The sequence below is a fragment of the Condylura cristata genome, unplaced genomic scaffold (genome assembly GCF_000260355.1).
Source record: "Condylura cristata isolate star-nosed mole 26May11 unplaced genomic scaffold, ConCri1.0 scaffold00023, whole genome shotgun sequence".
Classification (NCBI taxonomy): Eukaryota; Metazoa; Chordata; class Mammalia; order Eulipotyphla; family Talpidae; genus Condylura; species Condylura cristata.
Window position 1 is genome coordinate 29,131,894 of NW_004567124.1, and position 24,424 is coordinate 29,156,317.

Genomic DNA, 24,424 nt, shown 5'->3' on the forward strand with positions numbered 1-24,424 from the left:
GGTGTAGCTGCCCTGGCCACAGTCCGGGGCCAGCCAGTGAGAATGGAAGTGCTTTTGGTCTCTTCAGTGGAGAGCCTGCGTAAATCCTGTGTAAATAGAGGGAGGATAACAAAGAATGAGCCCCTGCAGCTCTGAGCATTTGGAGCCATTTGGGGCTGAATTTGCTAAATGCTGCTTATACCGCCTGAAAAGTTGAAGAGAAAGGAGCATAAAATCCCCTCTTTTTTTCCCTTTCTGCTCTTACCCCGGGGGGGAGGGTGTTCAGGACTAGGGAAGCCTGAGGTAAGCCGATGAAGACTTGTTTTTTCAGTGCTCTTTTGAGTGTGAAAAAGGTGGCCTGGGTCACTGTCCTCTCTTTAATGTCGGAAAACCCACACAGTTAGTAAATGTTGCATGTAAACGAAAGCATTTCATCTTTTCTGCTTTCCTCCATGCTAGTGGGCCATGAACTAGTCACTTGAAAAATCACAGAAAAATTTCACTTTAACATGTCCAGACAGTTAAGCACAGCAGGAGAGTAAAAGAGATCAGTAATTAGCAGGTCTCACTGCTGACCCCTCACCCCACCTCTGGCCCCTCACCCTCCCCACATTTCTGAGTCTGCAGCTTCCCCTCTCTCCTCTCCTCCCCCCCCCAACCAGATTTGATGTGGAAAAAAAGGTGAATTGCTTGTGGAAAAAGATTACTTTGAGATGGTTCTTGGAAAGCAAGTTTTGCAAGGAGATAGCCTAAAACAGAGCTAGGCAAAGGCAGCTTTGCTTTTCATATGTGTGTGTGTGTGTGTGTGTATACATGAAAATATATACACATATATATGTGGTTTTTTAAAAATCTCATTAAAAACCTTGACGCAGGTTTCTCGGTGGGATGTCCTAAAATTAAACTCCTGGAAGGTAGTCCCTGAAAGAAAACATCTTTAGTTTCTTGGTACATTTATAATCCTGTTTCAATATACTATATTAGAAGAAGGAAAAGCATAAGAAACTATGACAGCAAATGAGTTCACAGGGAGGCGTGTGTTGCAGTTCCATGGCTACACGATACTTCATTTGGAAAGAACTGTCATGTTTATAAGTAATCTGAATAACCCAGGCTATGGGTGGCCTGATCTCCCGTGCATTCTTGCTTCCCCAGCAGAATAGAGCAGGTTTGAGGAGAACACTTTATGAACAATATACAAAATATGTTTCAACTCAGGTGTGTATGGATCATCTCTGAAGAAGACCATGCGCAGAATGAGGGACAGTGAACAGTAAAAAAGTAGGTCCTAATCCATCTAATCCCATAATGGCGTAGAGAGTGGGGAGTAATGATCCCAAGACCTGTGAGCTACTGCAGCAGGGTTTGAGAGACGGGGAATCGCCTTCATGGATACTTTCTTCAAAGCAGAGTATTTTGTCATAGTGTAATGACAGGGCGAAAGGTCTTGCTGCTAATTTGTCCATTCTCTATCACTTGAGTGTTTATCATGTCAAGGTTTGGGAATAGGAAATGAATAAGACAGTTTCTGCCTTGTGAAAGTTCAATCAAACAGGACAAATTAGTAAACAGATAAGTTGTTAAGCAGAAAAGTAAATATAGCAGAGAAGTAGAGGATATAACACACTAACTTCACAAAAACTGAAGGAAGTCATAGAAGTGGTTCCTTCGTCGTGGGTTTTGAAGGTTGAATAGAAGTTTGCCAGTGCAAAATAGAATGGAAAAGGGACAAGGCAGAAAAAAATGGATAGAAAGGGACTTCTAGGTCAAGGGGAAAGAAATAAGGGTATGGACCTTGAAACATCTTCTGACTCAGAAAAAACCTTTAAAATTTAATAGATGTTCCAGTTTCAAAATCATTTAATTTGAACTTTAGCTCCACAGGAAGCAGTAATGACGCTATAGATACTGAATATATCCACTTGTGTAAAAGTGTACATCTGCTTGTTTTGTGATTCATATTTTCTTTTAAATGTACCTTCATCCAGCATCTCGTTGGAAAATAATTTGATTATACAAGATCTTACTCCTTGGGTTTGTTTCTTGAGCAGTGAGGCCTGGTCTAAATCTAGCTTCACTTCTCACATCTTCTTTCCCCCCCCAGCAGTTCAAGGGAGAGGCTGGCGGATAGCTGTGCAGGACAGGGGCCACTCTGGCACTGACTGTGGACTAGAACAATTGCTTTATTTCTTTAAACCTCAGTTTTCTTATCTGTAAAATGGTGTTGATAATAGTAGTTGTTTCATTCATTCTTCCTAAATACTAGAAACATGGGGAATGCCCAAGGAAAATATTTATGATAATGGTGATAATGAAAGTGACAAGAGTATTGATAAGCGAAGGAGCCTGTATTCTAGAGAGAGAAATGATGTAGGAGAGGACTTACCCTATTTAACATTAGAGAAAAATATTTTCAAAACTATAAATTTGTGTCTGTATAGATGGTTACAGACAAAAACATGCTCTCTATATATCTGAATTATATGGACACTGTATAAGTAGGTGACTTATTAAAAATAAACTTTAATTTCATGTATATACACATAGGCTTATAATCACATATATAACATATGGGTATTCATGAATATACCTCATTCTTGAAAATAGATTCCTGGGAAGATATGTGCATCTGTGAGGATGAAGTCAGTGAATTTACCTTGTACAAAATAGAACTAGTAATTAGCACAATGGGTTCTATTATTATAAAAGAGAGAGAGAAAAAGCCTTAGTTTCCCAATGATATACCCATTTTTATTTACTTAATATGTATTTTTGTATGAATGAAATATTTAAAGATTTCAACTTGGTCCAAAACTTGGAGAAGTGAGAATTAGTATCACCAACTTACCCAAAATAAGTACAAATGCTAACCCAAACACATGCTCATTGGTCCTAATTCTCTAAAGATGCGTGACTGAGAGGCCAGTTTTAGATATTTATTATTTGACAGATGCCAAATGTCACAGAAACCTTATCCTGTCTTTTAAAAACTGAATTTGAGGGAGGAGACTCTGTCACTTTAAGCACATTTGTTTGAAGTGTTTACTAGTACTGCACTGTGATGGCCTCAAAGCCCCCAAGATCCTGAGCGTGAAGTGACTTTTCAAATATTTGTGCTACCTGTGTACTCTGAAAGTCAGTTTGGTGCTGTCTGTATAAGGGTCTCCACTTGGACCACAATAAACTCATTATTAAAATACCCTGCATCTCAAAAATGCTTGCTGTGCTGAATATATCCACAGCCTTAAAGGTATTGACTGGTTTTGCACATTTCTGTTGGAACCTGAACTTACCTGAACCAGCTCCAGGTCCTTCCCAGTCATACCCTGTATGTATTTCTGACAGGACCAGAAGGCCACTTCTGCACATTATCAAACTCGCCATAGCACAGCATCTCTATCATTCCTTTGTTCCAAATCAAGTAATTAATGTCTAAAAAATAGACAGAATTTTGGCTCAAAGGAATTAGACAATATTCCAATTAGACAGTGAAAGCAAGTGAGATCTTTTTTACCTGGGTAGTTTTTATGATCAAGCATTTTATGGACTGGGAATTTCTGCTTTAGACTCATCTTAGTACCCCCTCACACAGTGTGCCCGTATCATTTGATTCACTGGCTACACAGCTGGGGATCTGGATGTTGCCTACACCCATGCTCTCCCAGGATTTAGTCTCCTGCAACTAGACTCTCTCAGTATTGCTCTTTTAGGTAGGTGTAGAAATGGGGCTGCTTTCCAGAGCAATACCCTGCTGTGAGCATAGTCTGCTCAGCTATGGGAAGTATGTGTGACTTCCTCTAGAGTATGGGTGTAAATCCAGCAAGAGATGCTCTCAAAATACTTCAGAGTCTTAAACCAGGAGAAGGACTCAGTGATTGGATTCAGGCCTCTGTCAACCAACCCTGTGGATAGAGACCTAAGAGGATCTTCTCAGTGTTGAACTGCAATGGCTCTCAAACTTGAGTTTCATTACTTGGGGCGCTTCGAGACATTCCGGTCATACCCCTGGAAATCCAGAGTCCATAGGTCTAAGCTGGGTGTTATAGTTTGCATTTTTCACAATTTACTCACTACTGCTGATGCCACTGCATTTTGAGAACAAACAATCTACAGCTTTTCTTCCCTCACCACTAGTTCAGTGGGGCTGCAGTGTGGTCACTGGTACTTGTGATGGAGAACACCTGGGCCTTCCTACTGCTAAGGGTGCCTCTTATTTCAAATGAGAAGATCATCTAGTTCAATGAACTCAAAAAGCCAGTTTAAGAACTAGTGCTAGTCCAATTGTGTCAGCTAACCCAAGGAACATGTTAAAAATACAAGTTCCTGGCCCTCCCTGGTGGCACAGCGGGTTAAAGCACTGCACTAAGAAGCTGAAATCACTTCCGCATGAGTTCGATTCCCGCCTGCCCCGGAGGTGACCACATGGTGTGGCAGACCTCTCCTGACCTACCCGCTGCTCCCCTAAGCAGTGTACTTCGATCTGCCTGTTCTGCTCCCCACTCTGTCTCTGGTGAAGTCTTTCGCCACCCCTGAGTCTCTGGCCTGTACCCCAGTTTTGTATGCACAAATAAATAAATCTTAAAAAAAAAAAAAATACAAGTTCCTTGTCCTTGCTTTAGGATCTTTTGATTCATTTAGTCTGAGATGAGGTCTAGGGAAGAGTGCTATTAAGCATCTCCCTATTGATTTAATTTTTTAATATAAAGTTTTATTTATTTATACATACAAGAATTGGGGTATAGGCCAGAGTGTGTGTGTTGGGGGGGTAGGGCGGGAGTAAAAGGATTCACCAGAGACCGAGTAGGGAGCAAAACAGGCAGATCTACTGAAATACACTGCTGAGGGGAACTGTGGGTAAGACAGGAGAGGTCTGCTGCGCCATGTGGGTCCCCTTCCTGGCTGGAGATCAAATTCATGTCGAAGTAGCTGGCTATAGCTAAGAAGGTCCTGTCCTCCCTGTTGATTTAACTCACTTCAGAGTTTCATGGTCATAGACAGTCTGCTTCAGGAATGCATAGCTCTTCTGAGTATCTCTACCCAAAACTTAAACTGTGCCTAAAGGGATTAGCAACCTTTAAAAAAGTAAATAAACAAGTTCCCAGTATGTCTCCATTTAGCCTTCCTCATCAGAGGTGACTGTGCTCATGGAATGGCCTGTGGCTCAACCCCTCAGACAGGCCCCACTGGGCATTGAGTTCCTGGCACATTTTGAAGTGACTGTGCTTACAGGCAACTCACCCAGGCACTACAGACAACAGGCCTGTTCCTGGGAAGAACCATAGGGAGTGTGGTTATTTAGCCTGGGAGTGGGTATAAAGAAGGAAGGGTCCTCATTCATTCATTCATCAGACACTCAATGGGTGTCCTCTGCAGGTCAGACAATGAGGTGCACGCACAGGATAAAAAGATGATCAACAGTTTCTGCCCTCAAGAATTCCACACTTGGAATCCTAACTTTGGCCACTGAGAGTTACCACCTTCACTCCTATACCTTCTCTGGTGCATGCATGAGTGCTGGTACACATACACATTCACAGCCTTAAAACAAGAGAAGTCCACACTAAGACTAAAAAGCAAACAACATGAAGGTGCAAATCACACAGTTGCATTTTAGACATTTTCTTCCTGCTTTTGGTTAGTCCTCTATGCTGGAGTTGGTTCATAATCCACTGGAAGAAAAACCTGTGGTATTTATTGTCTATTTAGAAAAGAACGTTCCTTTTATAGAGGTATAAACACTAATACGAACTTTAAAAATATGTTATTAATATGAAGATGGGCACATTTTCCTTTGCAGTTATTTGTTATACTAGATCCAAATGCAAATATTTTACAGTATTTATATGAACTACACTCTCTTATAGTAAAGTTCATGCAATGTTCTTCTCTTCTCCAGTTTTAGCCAGCCATCAAAAGATGCTCAATCTAGTTACTTTCTTCTCTTGAGCTAACTAACACTTGTGAATCACAGAGTTTGAAGGTGTTACAGGTCTTCTTTGCTTTTTAAGCAAGAAAAAAATGCCCTGTGGAAATGCTGTCTCTTATTTTTAAGGTCATTGATTGGGTTAAAAAGGCAAGTGCCTTTTTTCATTGAATTTCCTTCAATTAAGCCATTAACCTTTTAAAATAAGTATATTCAAAAATCTATCAAAAAAGCTAAATGATATTTTAACAAAATCCTGACAATTTCAGCTTAAACATATACACAGAAACCATATGTGCTCAGGAAGAAATATATACACACAGGCATTGTTTACAGCGTGTGTTTTTATATTTGGAAGACATTGAAGGAAGAGTCATTCCACACATACATTATCTGAAATGTATATCCAGTGAGCCCACATAGACTTCATATTAAGAAACAAAGATATCTTTATCCAGGGTAGTAGACAGACAGACTGACTGACTTCAAACTTGCACTTGCAGTGTGGATTTTTTTCCCCTCCTCATCTCCGGGTACTGCTTTTCAGAATTGCCTCAGGCTACAGAACAGCACCTCAGATCCCCAAGGCCCACTGCCTGGCTCCTAATAGCCACTCTCCATCTGTGTCACATGAACAGCTGATGAGATCGCTCCGGTGTCTGTATTTTGGAGAGTACATCCACCCAGGTTAAAATGCTAGGGTTGCCAAGGAGCAGTCAGAAGCCATTAGTGTGGGTGAGAATTTGCCTTGCAGCAGTTCCTTGGCACGATGGAAAGCAAGCACGCACGCATGTCCCTGCTTGAGCGTGAGTGTGTGTGTGTGTGTGTGTCCCCTTGTGCAAGTGACCCCCCCAACCCAGTGTATAGGGGTGTGCATGTGAAGATCGGACTCCATGCATCCAGTATTCAAAAAGTTAAATGCCTTTTGTTTCCATGTATTCTGATTAGTCCTTTGACTATTTGGGGTCCCTTCTTTTTTTTTTTTTTGTCATAACAGACGGCAAAGAAAAAGAGAACAGCAACTTCGGGGTCATGCTCTAGTGTTTGGGCAGATGGAAGGGAGCTGCTTTGCCTTGGGGCAGGGTGGTTGTAATGAAGTGGCCTGTCAGTCTGTAAATAGTGAGGGTCATCTCTTCCATGTGATGGAGGGTATCGCATTGCAGTGAAAATGGAAATGTCAATAAAATTAATCTGCTAGCTCTTTGCTGTGGCTTTTCTGCTTCTCTGGTCAAAGAAGGTTGAGGCTTTTTTTTTTTTTTTTCTGTGAGAAAGGAAAAGAACAGGTACAGGGAAGCCCAGGAACAAACCCAGAAGTTATAAAGCGAGGGGGCCCAGTGGGCTGGATGTCTGTGCTGTGGCCCAATCCGAGAGGAGGGAGCAGGTCTGGAAAGGAGCTGGTGGATCTCTAACATTCCCCGGGAAGCTCTGGAGCGTCTAGCTCAGGCTACATTGAGCACAGAGTTTATTGTTTTAGGCTTTCTTGGACAAGGTTTTTACTTAGCATGGGATTTATGGCATTTACTGCTAATGAATGTCTATTCTTAAATTACAAAAACCCCCATCTCAGCGCAATTCCCAGATGTCCTTCCAGGACCCCGGCTTCTTAAACACCAGCAGGGAGCATAAACTCTCCACTTCTCTGTTTTCCTCTTTCGTGTGGCTCCAGGCTAATGATGTGCAAGGAAAACACAGCCATCTATAAAGCCCCAGTGCTGTCCCCCGTATTCTTCATTTATTTTGCATTTGATTATGCCACAAGTCGGATCTTGTTTCTTTCCTTTTTTTAAAGTTATTAGTTCAAATATTAATGTAGGGATATGGCATATATTGCTGCTCTTGATTGATGCCTTCCCAAAAACAGGGAGACGTGCTCGTATGAATTTTAAGAAAGTAGGGGTCCTGCAATGCCTTGCCAGAAGAGTTTTTCAGATACATAATTTAGATGCCCTCCAGGCAGGCTTTCAAGGCATTTTTGCTGGAGGGCAAGAAAAAATAACTATGACTGTTAAAAGTAAATGATTTTTGCTAATGCACAATTAATGCCAGAGAAAAGCACAGAAGAGAAAGATGTTGATAGAAACTTCTGATTAAGTGAGCACTCTACCTTGATGTGTATCGTTTTCTTTTTTCTTAATGTTAATGATCATCGGTACAGAGGTCTAAAAGTTTTCATGTCATGCAAATACGGAGTGCTGGGTCATCTGAGGAGTATGTGAGTGTGCGTGCTTCGGAGGTGACAGTTCTAGGAGGGTCTGAGCAGGCAGTGCGTTATGTGCAATGAACAGTGACACAGTTACTGTCACCTATGCAGGCAGCCTAGAATATATAGACTACAGAACATTTAACTTGATTACCCTACAGTATGTGTTCACTATGGGCATGGGGATGCATTTCCACTGAATGGGTTTTCTGATGGCGGTTTTCCCACATTGGATTCCATAATTGACAAAGAGCTACTGCACTGTGTCAAGCGCACAATTATAATTGAATTAATGATATGGGCGAGTGTGAGACACACAAAATTAACATTTGAAGAGCCCTGGTTTAATTTTGTCTTTTACATATTTGTGTCTCCAATTATACTTTAATGAAAGAGAATATACCCGCTTAATGGATTTCTTTCAACAAGCTTAGCTGAGCTCATCATTAGCTGCACATTGTTGTTGGCACTCATTCGGTGTTTTCGCTAATGTATTTTCATTTCTTTCTACTAGGGGATGGTTTAGACAACAGTGTAGCTTCACCTGGCACAGGTGACGATGATGATCCAGACAAGGACAAAAAACGCCAGAAGAAAAGAGGCATTTTCCCCAAAGTAGCAACAAATATCATGAGAGCGTGGCTCTTCCAGCATCTCACAGTAAGTCAAGATGAAAGAGAAATTGTAAAAAGTTGTGTTGTTTTGCCTTCTCCTAGCAAGTGACCACTGGGCACGTTTAGATTTTTAAAAAATAAGGTGCCCAGTTTCCCTTCCTTAAAGTGGGATGGCTAACAGAACAGTTGATGATGAGTTCTCACCATCCGAGAGCACCCTGTACAAAGGAGTAGATTTTTTGTCTTCCTAGTCCAAGAGTGGACCTCCTTCAACAGCCCCAAGACCCTGAACAGTCAATGAGAGTAACTTTGTTATTTTTAAGCAGCTTGCAAACATGTCGTGTGTTTATGTGACAAGCTGAGAAGGGGTTTAGGTGCTGTCATGCCTTTGTTGGTAAAGTGGAAACGAAAGATTCTTTTGTAGCTATTCAAGCCCATTATCTTATGAACTAACCCTGTCTACTTCTGGGAAAAGATCAACTATGTGCAACATTGTTTAAAGTCACAATTTGTCTCTGTTTTCCTGTTTGCTATGGGTTTTATGTGTGGGTGTACACTGTCTCTTCTGAGACCTTCGTGACACCCCCCCACCCCCAAATTCAATACGTATTTTACAGAGGAGCCAGGCACTCATACTTTACTGTTCATTTGGAAATCTGGGAAAGCGGTAAGGATTCCCTAGGCCGTTTTTTGCTATGATATTGTTTTCAGGCCATTCTATTTAGGCTAATGCTTAAAAATAGAGTAGCACATTGAAAGCTGAAGGTCTTCTTTGATTCTCCAACTTGTGTGTTGCCATGCTGAATGACATTAGTTACAGTGTCATGGGTCCAGGACAAGGTTCCACTTTTATTTATGGTGGTGGCTGCTGGCTTGTTCTTCTAGCTGAGCTACAAAGGGCAAGGGGTGGAGCGATGGAGGGGAGGGCGAAGTGATAGATTCACATTCCTAAATCGGCCATTTTGATGTAAGGACATTAGTAGCAAACGAAGGTGTATCGATCCGGGCTGTGGTGTCAGGATTAGCTGGGAGAACCAACGAGGCCAGGCTGCCGTGGTAGTGGTTATTCTTGCCTTGCAGCTACGGCCATTTCAAAGGTCAGGGCCCTGCACTGACTCGGCTCAGAGGAATTAGACAGAACATGCGGTCTCGGGGCTGATTACTTAACCAAAGACAAAATAATGAGTCCTAAGCAAATACTGACTAATTGAAAGGGCTGTAAATCCATTACATATTGGTCAGGGATAATCAGGAGTATTTAATCACTTTTATCTATTCAGGAGCACTGAAGCTGCAACAGCAAAGCCCTGAACCTTGCCATGTGGTTATTATTCTCATCATTATCAAAATTACTTCACAGCTGTTCTTTGCTACATCACCTCAGCTGGAGATTTACTAACCTGTAAAATGTTTTTAATTTGGAAGTCGAGTGAGGTGAGGGGAGGGGTTTCTCATTTTTAACTGAAGGTTTGTTTGGTTAGAGTAGCAGCTAACAAAGAAGGGTAGTAGTGGAGGGGTGGCCTGAGTGCCGCGCGCCTGCTGCTTACCTGTTTGTTTCCTCCCTCTGTCTCTCATGCTCGCCCTCTCTCTGTCAGAGATAGAGACTTGGACAGTTGCTTTCCGGGTAAACATCTCCATGTTTCCCACCCCTCAGTAATCAAAACCCAAATCACAAAAGAGCCGAAGAACCCTTGAGAGTTCTGTTTACAAATGAGGAAACTGAGGCTTTCTTTGTCCCCAACCATTGGTGATGAATTTGCTAGAAGTATTAGTGCTTTGAACAGTTGCATATAAATATTAGCATCCCTGCCATCCATATGCTCAGTGTTCAAGGGTGAGCTGGAGCTTATGGAAAAGCCAAGGCTGTTTTCTTTACTTGCTGTAAAACTTCCTGCACCCCAACCTTGCTGAATCCAGACATGCTTTGCACCCTTCTTTGCAACCTACTCTCTCTTGTTGCCCATGTTCTGTGAGTTGAATACCCCATGGATGTGTCCATAGTCCTTGCTGGACCTTCTGCCTTGTCTTGTGCCTGTCAGATGAGCCACTGTGTGCCCTGGCCACTGGTGAACCTTTGTGGGTGGTCAGTGATTCCTGGGCACTCGCTGCTTGATTCCGCCAGGTGCTACAAATCAACTTATCCCCACCCCGAAAGTCCTTTCTTTCATCTAGTTAAATGTACATGAGGCTTTGTGCAGAATTCTCTGTCCAACCAAAGATTTAATTAATACCTGTCCTTAGAGTGGAGAGAGAAGACTCAAATAGCCTGAGCTGAGTAGTTGGGAAACCGGCATTTCAGGTTCGGTTTTTCTCTGTCCTGGCTGCACTTCAGTTAAGTCCATTAAGTTACTTCTCTGGACCTTCCATTTTCCCCATTTTTTTCAAAGGACCAGTTCTACCCAGAAACATTTAGTCTGGGCACTGATCTGTCCTGCCTCTTGTTCATCCTTGTTTCTCCTCCCGCCTTTTATTTCACCTTTCTCGACCTGCTTTATTTTCTCCTCCCCATGACTGTCGTTCACAACATGCCCTGTTCATTGCTTTCGCTCACTGGCTTTGTCTCCCAATCTTTCTCTCTGCTCCTCGACCCCGCTTTTTCTGCACCTCCCCTGTATCTTTCTGAAATTTTCCTTGCTTTCTCTTTGAAAATTTTTTCCCTCTTCATCCAGACTTCACCCCAACTGCAGAGAAGAGGTTCAGTAACTTTGATGAGGATGGTCCTGTAAAACTTTTACTTTCCAATCTTTAATGAGCTGAAAGATTTACTCGGCTATAATTCTGGGCTCAGAAACCAAGAATAGAGACCCCTAACTAGTGACATGTTAATTTAGACTTCTTTTCTTACATGCACTAACAGGCATGAGGAAGTCCTTGGAAATAGGGATGCCCCACTATATTTTTTTCTGTCATTTAATTAATTTCAACTTTCAAAGTGAAATGTTGGCTCTAACTCACTGAAAATAGATGTAGGCTAAATTATTATTTCATGTAAATTTCTTTACAAGTGCATGATTCAATGTGCATTCCTCCATTATTAGTCTCTTTAACATTATTTCAAACTGGTTTGTTCCCCTTTGTGCAGTATGACCTGTTCTTGTATTACAATAATCCCTGATGTACCCTTTTTTCTTTCTTTTTTTAAAAAAGAAGCTAATTGAATTATCTCATTATTTTAATTTGTTAAGCAAATGTATTTTGCATCTCAGGATGTGTTCTTAAAGAAGGGGGCTGCTAAGGCTTTGCCCCCTGAATGGGCCATTGGCCCATTTTGACATTCATGCATTCATTAACGAGCAGAATATAAAAGAACTCTGGTTGTATTTTTTTTTCCAAACACCCAACCAGCATGGAGCAACTTTTTCCAATAAGCCACAGGGGTCTCTCTACATATGTTCTCAACTGCAAGCTATTGTCACCTATTCTGAATACCTCAAAAGGCCCAGAGAAAAAAGAACCCCACCTCAACAAAGGCTAACTGTAGCAATTGTTAAGTCTTAGTCTCAATATGACAAAAATCATTAACCTTCAGTTTTCTTGGAAGAACAAGTTCCACTACAACTGCAACAGTTAAAACAATCTCTGAAATTCCTGTGCATCGCCAGCATTAAAGGAAAAGGTAAAAAAAAAAAATGCAGCTAATTGATCATAATGAGGAAAATACTTGACTCCAAAATGGCACTTAAAAAACCAGACAATTTGAGGAATTGAGGAATCATCATATATAGAGTTAGACGCTGTGTTTGCTTAATCTGAAGCTAAGTAAATTTCTAGCTCCTAGTGATCAATTTCACAAATGCCCTTGAAAAACTAACAACAATTTTGAGGATATGAATTTGCATATATATATGTAATATGTTATATATACATAATATATGATATAATACACACACACATGGGTTTTAAAACTTCAGATATCAAAAATACTGTATTTGCCGTTAACCCTTCTTCCAGTGGTTGATGGCTCTGCCTGGCTTCTGCTTCACAGACCAAGGTTCCAGTGAGAGTGAAGAAAGAATCTGTTGGAAATGTATATGCTTTTGCTGAAATGCTCAGTGGCAAAAACTTGGGAAAATCTGAGGGAAGTATATCTCTTTCACTAACACACAGAGATTATGATATCATAAAAGTAAGCCTGCCATTACAGCTGTTTTTATTTGACTTCAAAGATAGTTAAAGAAAGAAATAGCAAAATAATACCCAGACTGACAATTTATTCATAACTATGAAAAACTCCTCCACACCAAGAAGCCTTTAGTGTGCTCAATTAGGCTCTCAGGCATGTCCACTTGCACCTTCAAGAGCTCCCCTAGTTGTGCTGCAAAGAATATATTTGATTGTGGAATGAAAACAGGAAGTGCTCACACACAAAGACACTCTTGCTCATACCAGTTTCCGACTAAAGTTTTTCTTATTTGAAAGCATAGGAATAAAGCTCACTCTTAAAGGAGTGGGAATTCTTTCAAAGATATGTGTGCAGAATCAAAAGCAAATTTACCTAAAACTGATCTAATATCATGCTGCCTTTTTGAAATTGCAGGTTTTAAAAATGCCTTTACTAAATGGCAAAATACTTTGTCCTCTCTCTAAATCTCTGGTGATGAGGAAAAGATGAAATCTGCCTCTCAGGTGTTTGCTTGTTTCACTCCCTGCCTAGTAGAGGTTGTTTTTAATGAGATTTTGAAAAGGTCTGTGTTTGGTGATGAAAATGTGTCTTAAAGTTCAGAAACCATGCACCCAAATTGTAAGAAACTCGTATCTCTTCACCAGTGAGTTCATCAGGATCAGATGACAGTAAATGACACATACACACGCACACGGAGGCTTTGGCTAGTTTTGCCTTGTAACTGATTCTCTTCATTTTGTATGCATCCAGATGGCTTCTTTTCTTAAGTGAGCCAACACAATATCAAGGTTAAGAGCACAGGGCCTGGAACCTGCAACACAGTCAATATTTTTATTATTATTAGTTTGAGCAGTGACTTTCTGTAAGTCTCATTTTTTGCATCTTTAGAATGGGGATAACTTTTTTGTTGTTATTTTATTTATTTATGCATACAAGAAAGGCCAGAGATACAAGGGGTGAGAGGATGCACCAGCGACAGAGTGAGGAGCAGAACAGGCTGATGTACCAAAATACATTGCTGAGGGGAGCAGCAGGCAAAACAGCAGAGGTCTGCTGTGTCATGTGGGTTATCTCCCTGGGCAGGAATTGAACTATTGCTGCAGTGGTTGCGGATATCTTCATAGTGTTGTGTCTTAACCCCTTGCACCAGCAGGGAGGCCCCAAATGAGGATAACTCTTGAGCCATCCTAGAAGGGTTGGTTTTACAGACATCAAATAAAATAAAACATTCAGCCCCATACCCCAGTTCCTATAGCAAGTACATAATATGAAGTAACTACAATTCTTATTTTAATCTAATTGAATGGTTAGCAGGAAGCTTTGAGCGACCAAAATGACTGCATATTTTCCCAGGATTGTGTGAGAGAGATGGAGAGACTGAGTCTTGTCAAAGAAGTTCCAAATGCCTCTCAGTAGGAGAAAACATAGTTTAAACTCTACCTTCTAGAGCCACAGTGTTACACAGTAATGCTGGTGGTGGATCAGAGTCTTTTGCAAAGCCAGGGCAGTCCCTGAGGGCATGGGAGCTGGAAGAAGAAACTGGCTGTGGAAAAGCTCTGAATGCTGTGGGAGAGAGGTCCTGCATTTGGTTGAGAATGCTTTCTTCACCACAAAGGTTCCAGTATGTCAACAGAATCTCGAGTTTGCAGCTTCCTCATTCTCTCTGGGGACAACATAGTATTTTTTTTTTTTCAGAGGGTGACTGAATGTGAGGTTAGAAGGCTTGGGTTTGAGCTCTGTGACCTTAGGTAAGCCATTCGACCTGTGGTCTTACCTACAGAATGGGAAATGTAAATATAGTTGGTTGGTGGTTGTGTGGTTCAAGTCATGCAGTCAGTTTGTCAGCTGTGCTATGCAGATGATCATGCATCTTGGTCTTTTGCTTGGGTTTGCAGTTCCTTGTGGCCCCTGGGACCTCACAAAGTCAGCAAGGGTGAGAGGTGTTATGTTGCTGCCTCATTCATCTCTATCCCAATTTCTCTACTTGTCCATTTTCACAGGGTAACCATGGAGATACTGCGATAATTCCCATCATTAGGCATCTTTTTCAGGGCCTTGAATGGTTAATCGAAACAGTATTTCATGGACATTAGTTATTTCTACTTGGAAAATTAGTGCCTTCACTATTCGGAGATCAGTCTACTTAATACTAATCGCTATAGGCCAAATTAATACCAAATATAAAATGTTGCCCTCACTTATACAGTGAGAGATGGCCTTTTTCACATTCAGAGATACAGATGTGCATTGAATACAAGCAGGGCTTGTGGGCCGGGAAGTAGTTACCGGGAAATGCATATGCAGCGCACACTGCTGAAAAACAACCAGCAGAGAGAGCTTCCCGCACAGCACACAGGCAGCCGCGTATTGAGGCCGCCCCAGCCTTAGCCTCTGCATTGTTTTTCTGCTTGCCAGGAGAAAACATCTGTGAATTATTTGAATGGAACCCTATACTGAAAATCCTCTGAATTGGTGTCATCTCTGTTTAATTTCAGGAAATGATGTCACAATGCATTAAATAACAATGCGGGTGATTTATTTTCTCGTGGACATGCTATCCTAAGCATTCCTCTTCTCTTGCACTGTTTCCAATTAACTGGGAGCTTGAGTATTCTTCCCATTTCATAAAGATTTTGAGGGGTGGGGGCAGCAGATTTGGGTGGGAAGAGTGGCATTTTCAAAGGTTGGTGAGGTTTCTAACTAATGGCACATCCATCATGACCTTATTAGGACAGGAGGGGTGCTGATGTTTGGGGTGATGTTCTCCCGAGAAGTCTGCGTTTGCTGTGCTTGGTTTGAAATAATGTCTGAAACAGAAATCCTGAGCATTCTGATCCTTAGGCACACTAGATAATTTTAACAGCGACCTGCATGCTATAGCTTCTGCCTTTATCAAAGTTTCTGTGCTCTCCCTTCTTCAGAAAGAATAGAGGACATAAGTCAATTCTGCATGCCATCTGTCGTCGTTTTTACAATTTCTCAAATTAAAGAGACAGGCCAAGAATTTAATGTTGTGTTGAATCGTAGAAACTCCACCACAAGAAATAAAATTGCAACTAAATTTACTTAATCTCTCTTGAGGAAAAATAAAATTGCATGCTGCTGTGTCATAACCTTTTACTTACAGTCCCAACCTGGTGTTTGGAGTTGGATTGTGAGGGACTCTGCATATGAAAGCCTGAGGTGTTCTTTTGTCCACCAGACTTTGAGGTAAAGTCTCCAGCATGGTGTCCGTGGCAATGACCATTCAGGAGGTGATAAGATATGTGGTGCTCTCCATGCAAAAACATATGGTCAAGACATCTGAAATGTATCAGACACTTCCACTTATGATAAAGTTCAGTTGAAAGAGATCAAGAAAATCCAGCCTCAGATTATTAGCTACTAGCTGACAGACACATTTTAAAAATAAGTAACTGAGTGAGAAGACTGAAGCATGGAGAATGAAATGCTTAGCTTATTAAACTACCATCAGAAAGAAACTAAAATAATTATTAGCTCAAAGTTTAGCACCCAGTTTCATAAAATATCACCCTAGGTTTAATTGTTTCAAAATATGTGAAAGAATTCCAGGAGAAGGAGAATTGAGGACCTTTGAATAAAAGAAAGTAGAAGGCATGTGCATATCTGAATATTCAGCTATTTAAAAACTCCAAGAATAGAGTGTCATTAAATGCTGTTTAGTGAAACCCTGAATATTCATTCAGATCATAGAGAGAAAATTTCCATTTCTTCATTCCACATGACCACAGTTTGCAAGTGTGTTCTGTGGAGAAGTGAAGTTACTGGTAACTAAAGGCCACCTGAACTGGGATATGAGAATATGCCCGGTCCCTCCACTTTCCTGCAAGAGAGGAAAATGCCCTAGCCTGATCATTCAGGAGTAATTTTGATTTTAGAGACAGTTACAGATTTCAGAGGATGCCTGGAAATACCCTGTCTTCTCTGTGCTGTAGTCTGTTTTGTAATTTGGAACAGATTATAAAGTGTGAAGATGATATCCATCCTCACGGCTCCTGTTAGGAAATAGTGACTTGGGTGGGAAGTACCAGGTTGGTTGAATGGAATTCGCCGTGTTACATTGATGTGCTGTGTACCACTTTCTAAATTGATTGGCAGCAGTTGTTTACAGTATGCAGAGTAATCACTGGCACCCTTTAAAGGTGTATTATCCTCTTAAAACATAATAGTAATGCCATTTTCATGCTTTTTACATTTGCTATTCATAATTTGAACTGCCAAGTCCCAAATCTGCCAGAACTAATTTAAGTTGTTTTTATCTAATAGTGGATAAGTTGTCAAGTCACAATATAATGGCAGATAATTTTTCTTAAACTATAGTTTTACTTCTTGGTTATAATAGATAACATGAATATTTGTTGCATCTACTTGATTGTCCACAAAAAAGAAAAATTACAACTCAAGAGATTATTATTATGGTATTCAAGGCTGACAAGTATTGAAGAGAACATTATTATCTAGTTATTTTGAGCATTATAGAAAATTAACATGAGCCACTAATCAGCCCTCCTCTAGCTATCCTGTCCCCCAATTTACGGATACCTAACAGCCAGATCCTGAATTTCTACCCTTGTTCATGCTAGCACCAAACTTTGTTGTTGTTGTTAATTTTAATAATTCTGTTATTCACATTGTAATATGACTTTCTAGTAGAATTGCTTCTTACATCATTCTCCTATATTACATATATTCGAGAATGAATCTTGACCTGGAAACATTTGGTAATTCTATGACCAATTTGGAAAATCCCATGACTCTGGTCCTACTACAATTGTAAGACGGCTTATTTCTTACCCAGGACACATGGTGTGACACTATCTTAGGCCAACAATAAACAACCCAAATGGACTGGGGGTGGTGTTACCCTCGTCTTTCAAACAGAAAAAGGCTTTTAGCAATTGAAGAGTTGAACACTGGATTATTCCCATAGCTTCGGTGACATGTTGGAACCCCCCGTCAGAGCAGCCTGATTCTTCCCCCCATGGTGAAAAGTTATAGGTTCCATTTCAGCATTTTAAGATACCTGCAGGCAGCTCATGAATTGCTACTCTTGTTTTAAACCCTGCCTTATAGTGAATTTAAATAGAGTGGCTAGTGGGAGTGAGCAATGTTGAGATCTTTATTAGTCAATTACAGGTTCAGTTCAGGTTTTGCATTTAGTTTCTGAGGAACCAAAAGTTTGATCTGGTGGCAAAATCCCACTGATTACTTGATGGTATTTTGGTGAAGACCTTTCTTATTGCAAAATCCTGAAGCTTTTAAGCTCACTTAACACATTTAAGTGAAAATCAAGTATGACATGTACAAAGGCATCCATTTTTAATATGACCTTCAGTACACGTCTGGGACTCCTTGCAAAAACAGTTTTAAATTTGTGTGTGTGTGTGTGTGTTGTATGTATGTTAATTTTTGGGGGCAATGTTTAAAGAATACTATAATTTAGTTCCTACTAGTTCTTTTCCTTACATACTTGTACTCTTTTGTCAATGTCTAGCCCAAATGGCCCTCTGCTTGTCTGAGACGTATGTGCAATCAGTGGGATAGAAAGGGAACTTTGCTTAAATTCTTCTTCATCTGTGTGGTTGGGCATGATTGGAGCAGACATTAAAAAACCGTAATTCATTAAAAAATCAGTCCTTTTCCTAACTGCAGTCAGTGAGGACAATCTGTTAATTCTTTGTTACAAAAACAAATACTTAGACCAAAGAGAAAAAATTTCTAGCTTATAAGACTATGTAATATATACACCAGAGACAGCTGGGATCTTAGTCGAGACTTTATGCCCTGAGATATCTTGAAGAAGTGACTTAATTTCTGAGTGACTTAATTTCTTACCTGTCCTGTTGAGGGCTAGCTAAGATTAGACATAGCCCTTTGAAAAAGGGAGAATATCATGCAGATATAAAATGATATTCACTAATGTTTTCATACAATATACATAATGAATTTGTTCTATCTTAGCTCTGTGAAACCTAGGCTTGGGTCTGGTTCCAACACTCTTCAGAGAAAAATATTGTACTTGTTCACTTGTTCTTGTGACCTTAGTGTGTTTGGAATGAGGATCACCTCCTACAGTTAGTGTGGGACATGTCAGGAAAGGACAAAGGAGCTATGAATCCTTTATGTGGTAGCACCATTTAAGTGGCCTCATGAGTGAAAGTAATTTTTTGGTGTTTATAAAACCAAACTTAGGAGGAAGAATTGGATGGTAGTAAGCTAACCGCACAATAAACTTCATACATACCTGGATTACAAAAGCTTTGGAACAAGTTCTTAGAGATTTGGACAACTTTGTTCTTTGTCCATAGACTCTATCCTGGAAGTTAACCAGTTCACAAGCCTGCCACTTTTCATCCTGGCCAAGGTGGTCGGATAGAGTAGTTTTTCATCTGTGCCATGGCTATTTTATAGCCCTGTGAAGAAAGATGGCTCCTATGAGAGGATAACAGAATTATCTCATTGCAACAAAAGAGTAATTTCTATCAATTCAGTTTCTATCCCAATGTTAAATAAGGCTCCCTTTGAATCTACATTCAGAGATTCTCAAAGGCTACTGCTTCTTATGACAGAACTTCTCTTTGGCTGAAACAGAGCATATCTATGTGAGAAAGATATGTAATGAAGAAAGCCTGGAAATGCTTATTGAGGTTCCAGGTTTAGATACAGAAAGCTACCGGTGTGGGGAGTCTCTGTGGAAGTTAGGGAAAGGATGGACCTGTAGTTTGAAAATTGGGGGTGTCTTAATAGAAGTATTGCTTGAACTATGGCACTGAATAAAGGTAAACCAGAAAGAGAGTGCAGAGTAAGGGGGTTAAAGGGTGCAGTCATTTTAAAGATGACATTTAGAGGGAGGAGGAGAGAAAGTCATCCGGAGATAAGGAAATCAAACCAGCAGCATAATCAGATCATGTGAAGGAAGGAGGAATTTCAAAGCAGAGGAAGAAGATTCTGTAGAAAGATCAAGGACAAAAATGACTAAATAGAAACCTTTGGATTGGGCCCTTGGAATCAAGGTCCATCTTTTAATTCTGTGGGCTGACGAGTGAGCTGGCAAAGCTGGGAGGGAACAAAGAAAGAGGACCTTGTGTGGGTGTGGCAACATTTTTTCAGAGGAGGTACATGAGGTGAATCTGTGTTGCCTTGGAAGTGGGAGGAGATCCAGGGCAGAGATGGAGGTGGAGGGGTGGAGGGAGGCAATGGGTAATGCAGGGTTCAAGAAGAGGAAGCCGTGAAGATGGGAGTCAGGGTATAGGGCAGAAGGTGGGGGCAGAATGACACTTTTGTAAAGAGTAAGGAGTTGAGGGAATTCAGAATAGAACTTCTCTAACTGGATGAGTAAGAACAGTGTCAAATGTGATGGAGAGTGGATTGGGAAGGCACAAAAGTGCTGCGTTGGCTCCAGGAGGGCCCAGCTGAAAAGGGCCCTGTCTGCATGCCATTTCCTGCTTCCTGAGGCAGAACTCAAGAACTCAGGAGCACGGGAGGTGAACAGGCAACAGAAGAAATACCTGAGTTTGGGGATAGACAGTATAGGGAAGAGTGATAGTTTTTTTTTTTTTTTTTAAAGATTTATTTATTTGTACATACAGAACTGGGGTACAGGCCAGAGGCTCAGGGGCAGTGAGAGGCTTCACCAGAGACAGAGTGGGGAGCAGAAGAGGCAGATCGACAAAGTACACTGCTGAGGGGAGCAGCGGGCGGGTCAGGAGAGGTCTGCCGCGCCATGTGGTCACCTCCGGGGCAGGCGGGAATCGAACTCATGTGGAAGTGGCTTCAGCTTCTTAGTGCTGTGCTTTAACCCGCTACGCCACCAGGGAGGGCCAGGAAGAGTGATAGTTTTAATGAGAAAAACTTTGAAATGGCTGACTGTTAAGTCCAATGAGGTACTCTTTTCTTGGATCATAACTAGAACATGATTCTACAATTTACCTGAATAATGAAACAATTTAATAAAGTCAAGATATTTTGGGAAAAAGAAAATGAGGACTGTCTTGCCCTATTATTAAGGTGAATTGTAAATCTGAGGGGTGTGGCACTGGCTAACGGAACAAGCAGAACAATCATTTATACAAAATGTGAATTATCAAATGAACCCAAATACATAGCAAAATGAATCAGTTTTAAAGGTATCATTTCAAGTCAATTGAGGGAGAATCAATTCAATAAATGATTCCTAGATAATGGTTTAACTCTTTTTGGAAAAAAGACCTCTCCATCAAAATTAGTTCCACATTTGAGTTCTTTGAAGCATATGTAACTATTTCTCATTTCTTTGTTCATGAAATCCTTTTGTAGAAAAACAAGGAAAGGAATTTTTAAAAAAATAATGTAGTTTTAATTAAATAAAAAAAAAGAACTTTTGAATGTTAAAAACCACCAAAGCAAAGGCAAACATTAAACTATTATGAACAATATTATATAAAGGATTAGTGTCCTTAATAAATAAAGTGTTGGACAAGTCAGTGAGGAGAATTGTGCAACAGATAAAAAGGTACAAATGAGTGGGTCCATTCAGAAAAGAAAAATATCAATATCTAATAGGTACCTGAAAATTGTTTGAGTTGTCAGTAACTAAATAAGTTAAACATTAACAAGAATTTTTTTTTTTATCAAATGAAGAAAAACTGAAAATATTGTTCAACACTATCCAGGTTGAAAAAAAACAAGAAAAAAAAACAAGGCTACCTTAATAAAGACAATAAAAGTTGATTGACTCCTTATGGAATTTAAACTGACAGTATGAATTTTAAAACTAAACATGTTCTTATCCTTTATGACCCTTGAAAGCCACCTATATTTCTAACTATAGAGACTGTAAAGGAATATTGTGGACAACTATATAATCATTAAAAATTCTCAAAAATATTTTGAGATGTGGAAAATTCAGTATATTGGTAAGTGAAATAAAACAGACAGGATGTTAGATAGGAGTTCCAATTTTATAAAAGGAAATAAATACGCATGTGTATGCACAGAAGAACAAATGAAATATGTTAATAGCAATTATCTTTGGTCAGTGAGCTACGATGACTTTCTTCTTTATATTTATCTGTACATTCTAAATTTTCTGTTTATAGTACAAGACAATAAATTTTATTTTAATAAAAAGCCATGCTGGCTGGGAGGCTAATAAAGTGCAGTAGTGCGCTGGGAACACAGGGGCCCACTGAGGGGGTTGCAAGTCCAGATGAAGATTAAAAGGGAGAACAGAAAAGCAAGGAAGGAGCATTTTTAAGTTTGTGATCTTGGAAATGCCACATCTCTGCTTGATGAAATCCAGGGCTGGTGAAGGAGATGAATGCCGTCGGAATTAAGGAAGGCTAGCTATTACAAGGGTCTTTGTCATACGTGTCTTAACTTTGAAAAGTACAGTCATACGTGGTTGCTTAACAATGGGATACATTCTGAGAAATGCGCCCTTAGGCAATTTCATCATTGTGTAAACATCACAGAATGTAATTACACAAACCTTGATGGTACAGCTTACTCACTATGCTCCTAGGCTCTCATGTAGCCTACCCGGCCTCCATCACACATGTGGTCCATCCTTTGCAGAAGCATTGTTCAGTAACTCATGACTAGAGGCAAGCGGTGGGTGGAGAAGATTGCTCTGGGGTGTACGAAGTCACATGGGAAAGTGGAGGTGGAAATGAGGTTAACATTTGTTTTGTCCCAATTTCTGTGACCTGCTGTGAGAAAGAAATAAGGAGATAGAAAGGTTGCAAAGGTAGAGTTTATTGCTCCTGGGCAGCAGCTGAGACGGAGCTCCCAAGGGTGGGGTCTCATCTACTGGAAGTGTTGTAGAGGTAAGGGTCTCTTATATAGGCTTTAGGTTCCTTCTTTTATTTTAATGGTCCTTTACACCTGAATGCAAGTACCTAAATGCAAGTACTGGTCTGGTTATTGTGGTATTGATAGTGGTGCTTTACACTTGAATGCAAGGTCTGGTTCCGGTATTGCCAGTCTCATCACATTCAGGTTCTGGTAATGTTGGTGAAGAATGACAGCAGATGCTGTGAACCTCTCGAGAAAAGTGGGTGGAAGGTCTTAGGTCAGAAGTAAGGGAGGAAAGGGGAGCTCTCCCTGTGGTGCAGTGGGTTGGAGCGCAGCATTGGGAAGCTGGGAAGACAGCTTCAGTCCAAGTTCAATCCCTGGCCCTGGAGGTGACCCACATGGCGCAGCAGACCTTCTCTGTATCACCCACCTCAGCAGTGTACTTTGTCAAATCTGCCTGTTCTGCTCCCCACTCGTCTCTGGTGAATTCTCTGACTGCCCCTCTATCTCTTGGCATGTATCCCAGTTCTGTATGCACAAATAAATAAAATCTTAAAAAAAAAAAAAAAAAAAAAAGAAGAAGCAAGGGAGTAAAGGAAGCGGAGCAATATCTCCTGGCCTCTTCCTTGATTCCAGAGGAACTATTAAGGAAAAACGAGCAATTTCTGTGGGACTGTGTTTTACTCAAATGAGGCTGCCTAACATGTGCTACTAACCGGAAGGGTAGGATAGGACTTAAGCAGCCAAATTTTATTTATTTATTTTCATAGTTCTTGAGCCTGGAATGTCCAAGATTAAGGTGTAGGCAATATTAGTGTCTAGTGAGGTCTCTCTCCTGGGGTTGCAGGTGGCAGAGTCCTCACTGTGTCCTCATGTGGCCTCTTTGTAGCCTGTGTTCATGGAGAAAGACTCTATTCCTCTTCTTTTAAGGCCACTAATCCTATGGGCTTCACACCCTATCCTTACACCCTAAGCACCTCCTAGAAGCTCTATTTACAAATGCATCCATACATGAATGTTAGGGCTTCAGCATAAGAATTTTACGGGGATACAGTTCAGTTAATGGCAGAGGGATTTTAGGGAAATGGTATTTCAGAACAAACTCAAGTTTCAGAAAATCGGGGATATAGAGGTTATGTTTGTGGGAGAGATCAAAGCTATTTTTAGTCCAGCCCATGAGCATGAGGGCAAAGAGGCAAATTAACTTAAGATGTGATGAGATGAAGCAAAAAGACCAAAATGCTAGATCTGTATTAGAAAGGCAGACCTTTGCTAACAACACTCCAGAACACTTAAAAATTAGAGTAGAGACCAAAATAGAGATCCTGAAAATGTTTTCCTAAACCCCTGGATGGAGGAGGAAAAGAGGAGCAAAAAAAAAAAAAAAGAAGAGATGGGGGATGACTACTCAGTTGGCTGAAATAAACCACAAATTGAGTTCTTATTTTAATCATGCTTAAGGTTTGTTTGATCTAGCTGTTTTTCCTTAGAGTTCAGTTTTACATATGCTTCAGTGCCCCAACCAGCTTGTGTATTTTCAGGATTTTTTTTCCCTCTTTCTTTTCCTTCTTCTGTGTTTAGATCGAGGAGGGGAAGGACTGAGGGGCAGCGGAGGCTCATTCCTTGGTTTGTCAGGCTGTGTTCTTGACCCTTCCTCAGGACCTGTGATTAATACATGCTTTGTAGAGGAGACTTGGCAAACCCTGCTCTCCACAGGACTTGATTCATAATTCACAGCAAGCAGGAGGAACAGGGGCTTTGTGGTGGCTTGTTTGCTCTTCGCTGCATAA

General features: G+C 40.6%; 1 protein-coding gene across 4 annotated transcripts in view; it reads left to right on the forward strand.

Annotated features, from left to right (window-relative positions):
- MEIS2 (Meis homeobox 2) overlaps positions 1-24,424 on the forward strand; it is a 195,163-nt gene that overhangs the window by 52,702 nt on the left and 118,037 nt on the right. For all 4 annotated transcript variants that reach the window (XM_004687934.2, XM_004687936.2, XM_012728684.1 and 1 more), the window contains exon 8: positions 8,617-8,762. In XM_004687934.2, coding sequence (XP_004687991.1) covers positions 8,617-8,762 — 146 coding nt within the window. The remainder of the gene's footprint in view (positions 1-8,616; positions 8,763-24,424) is intronic.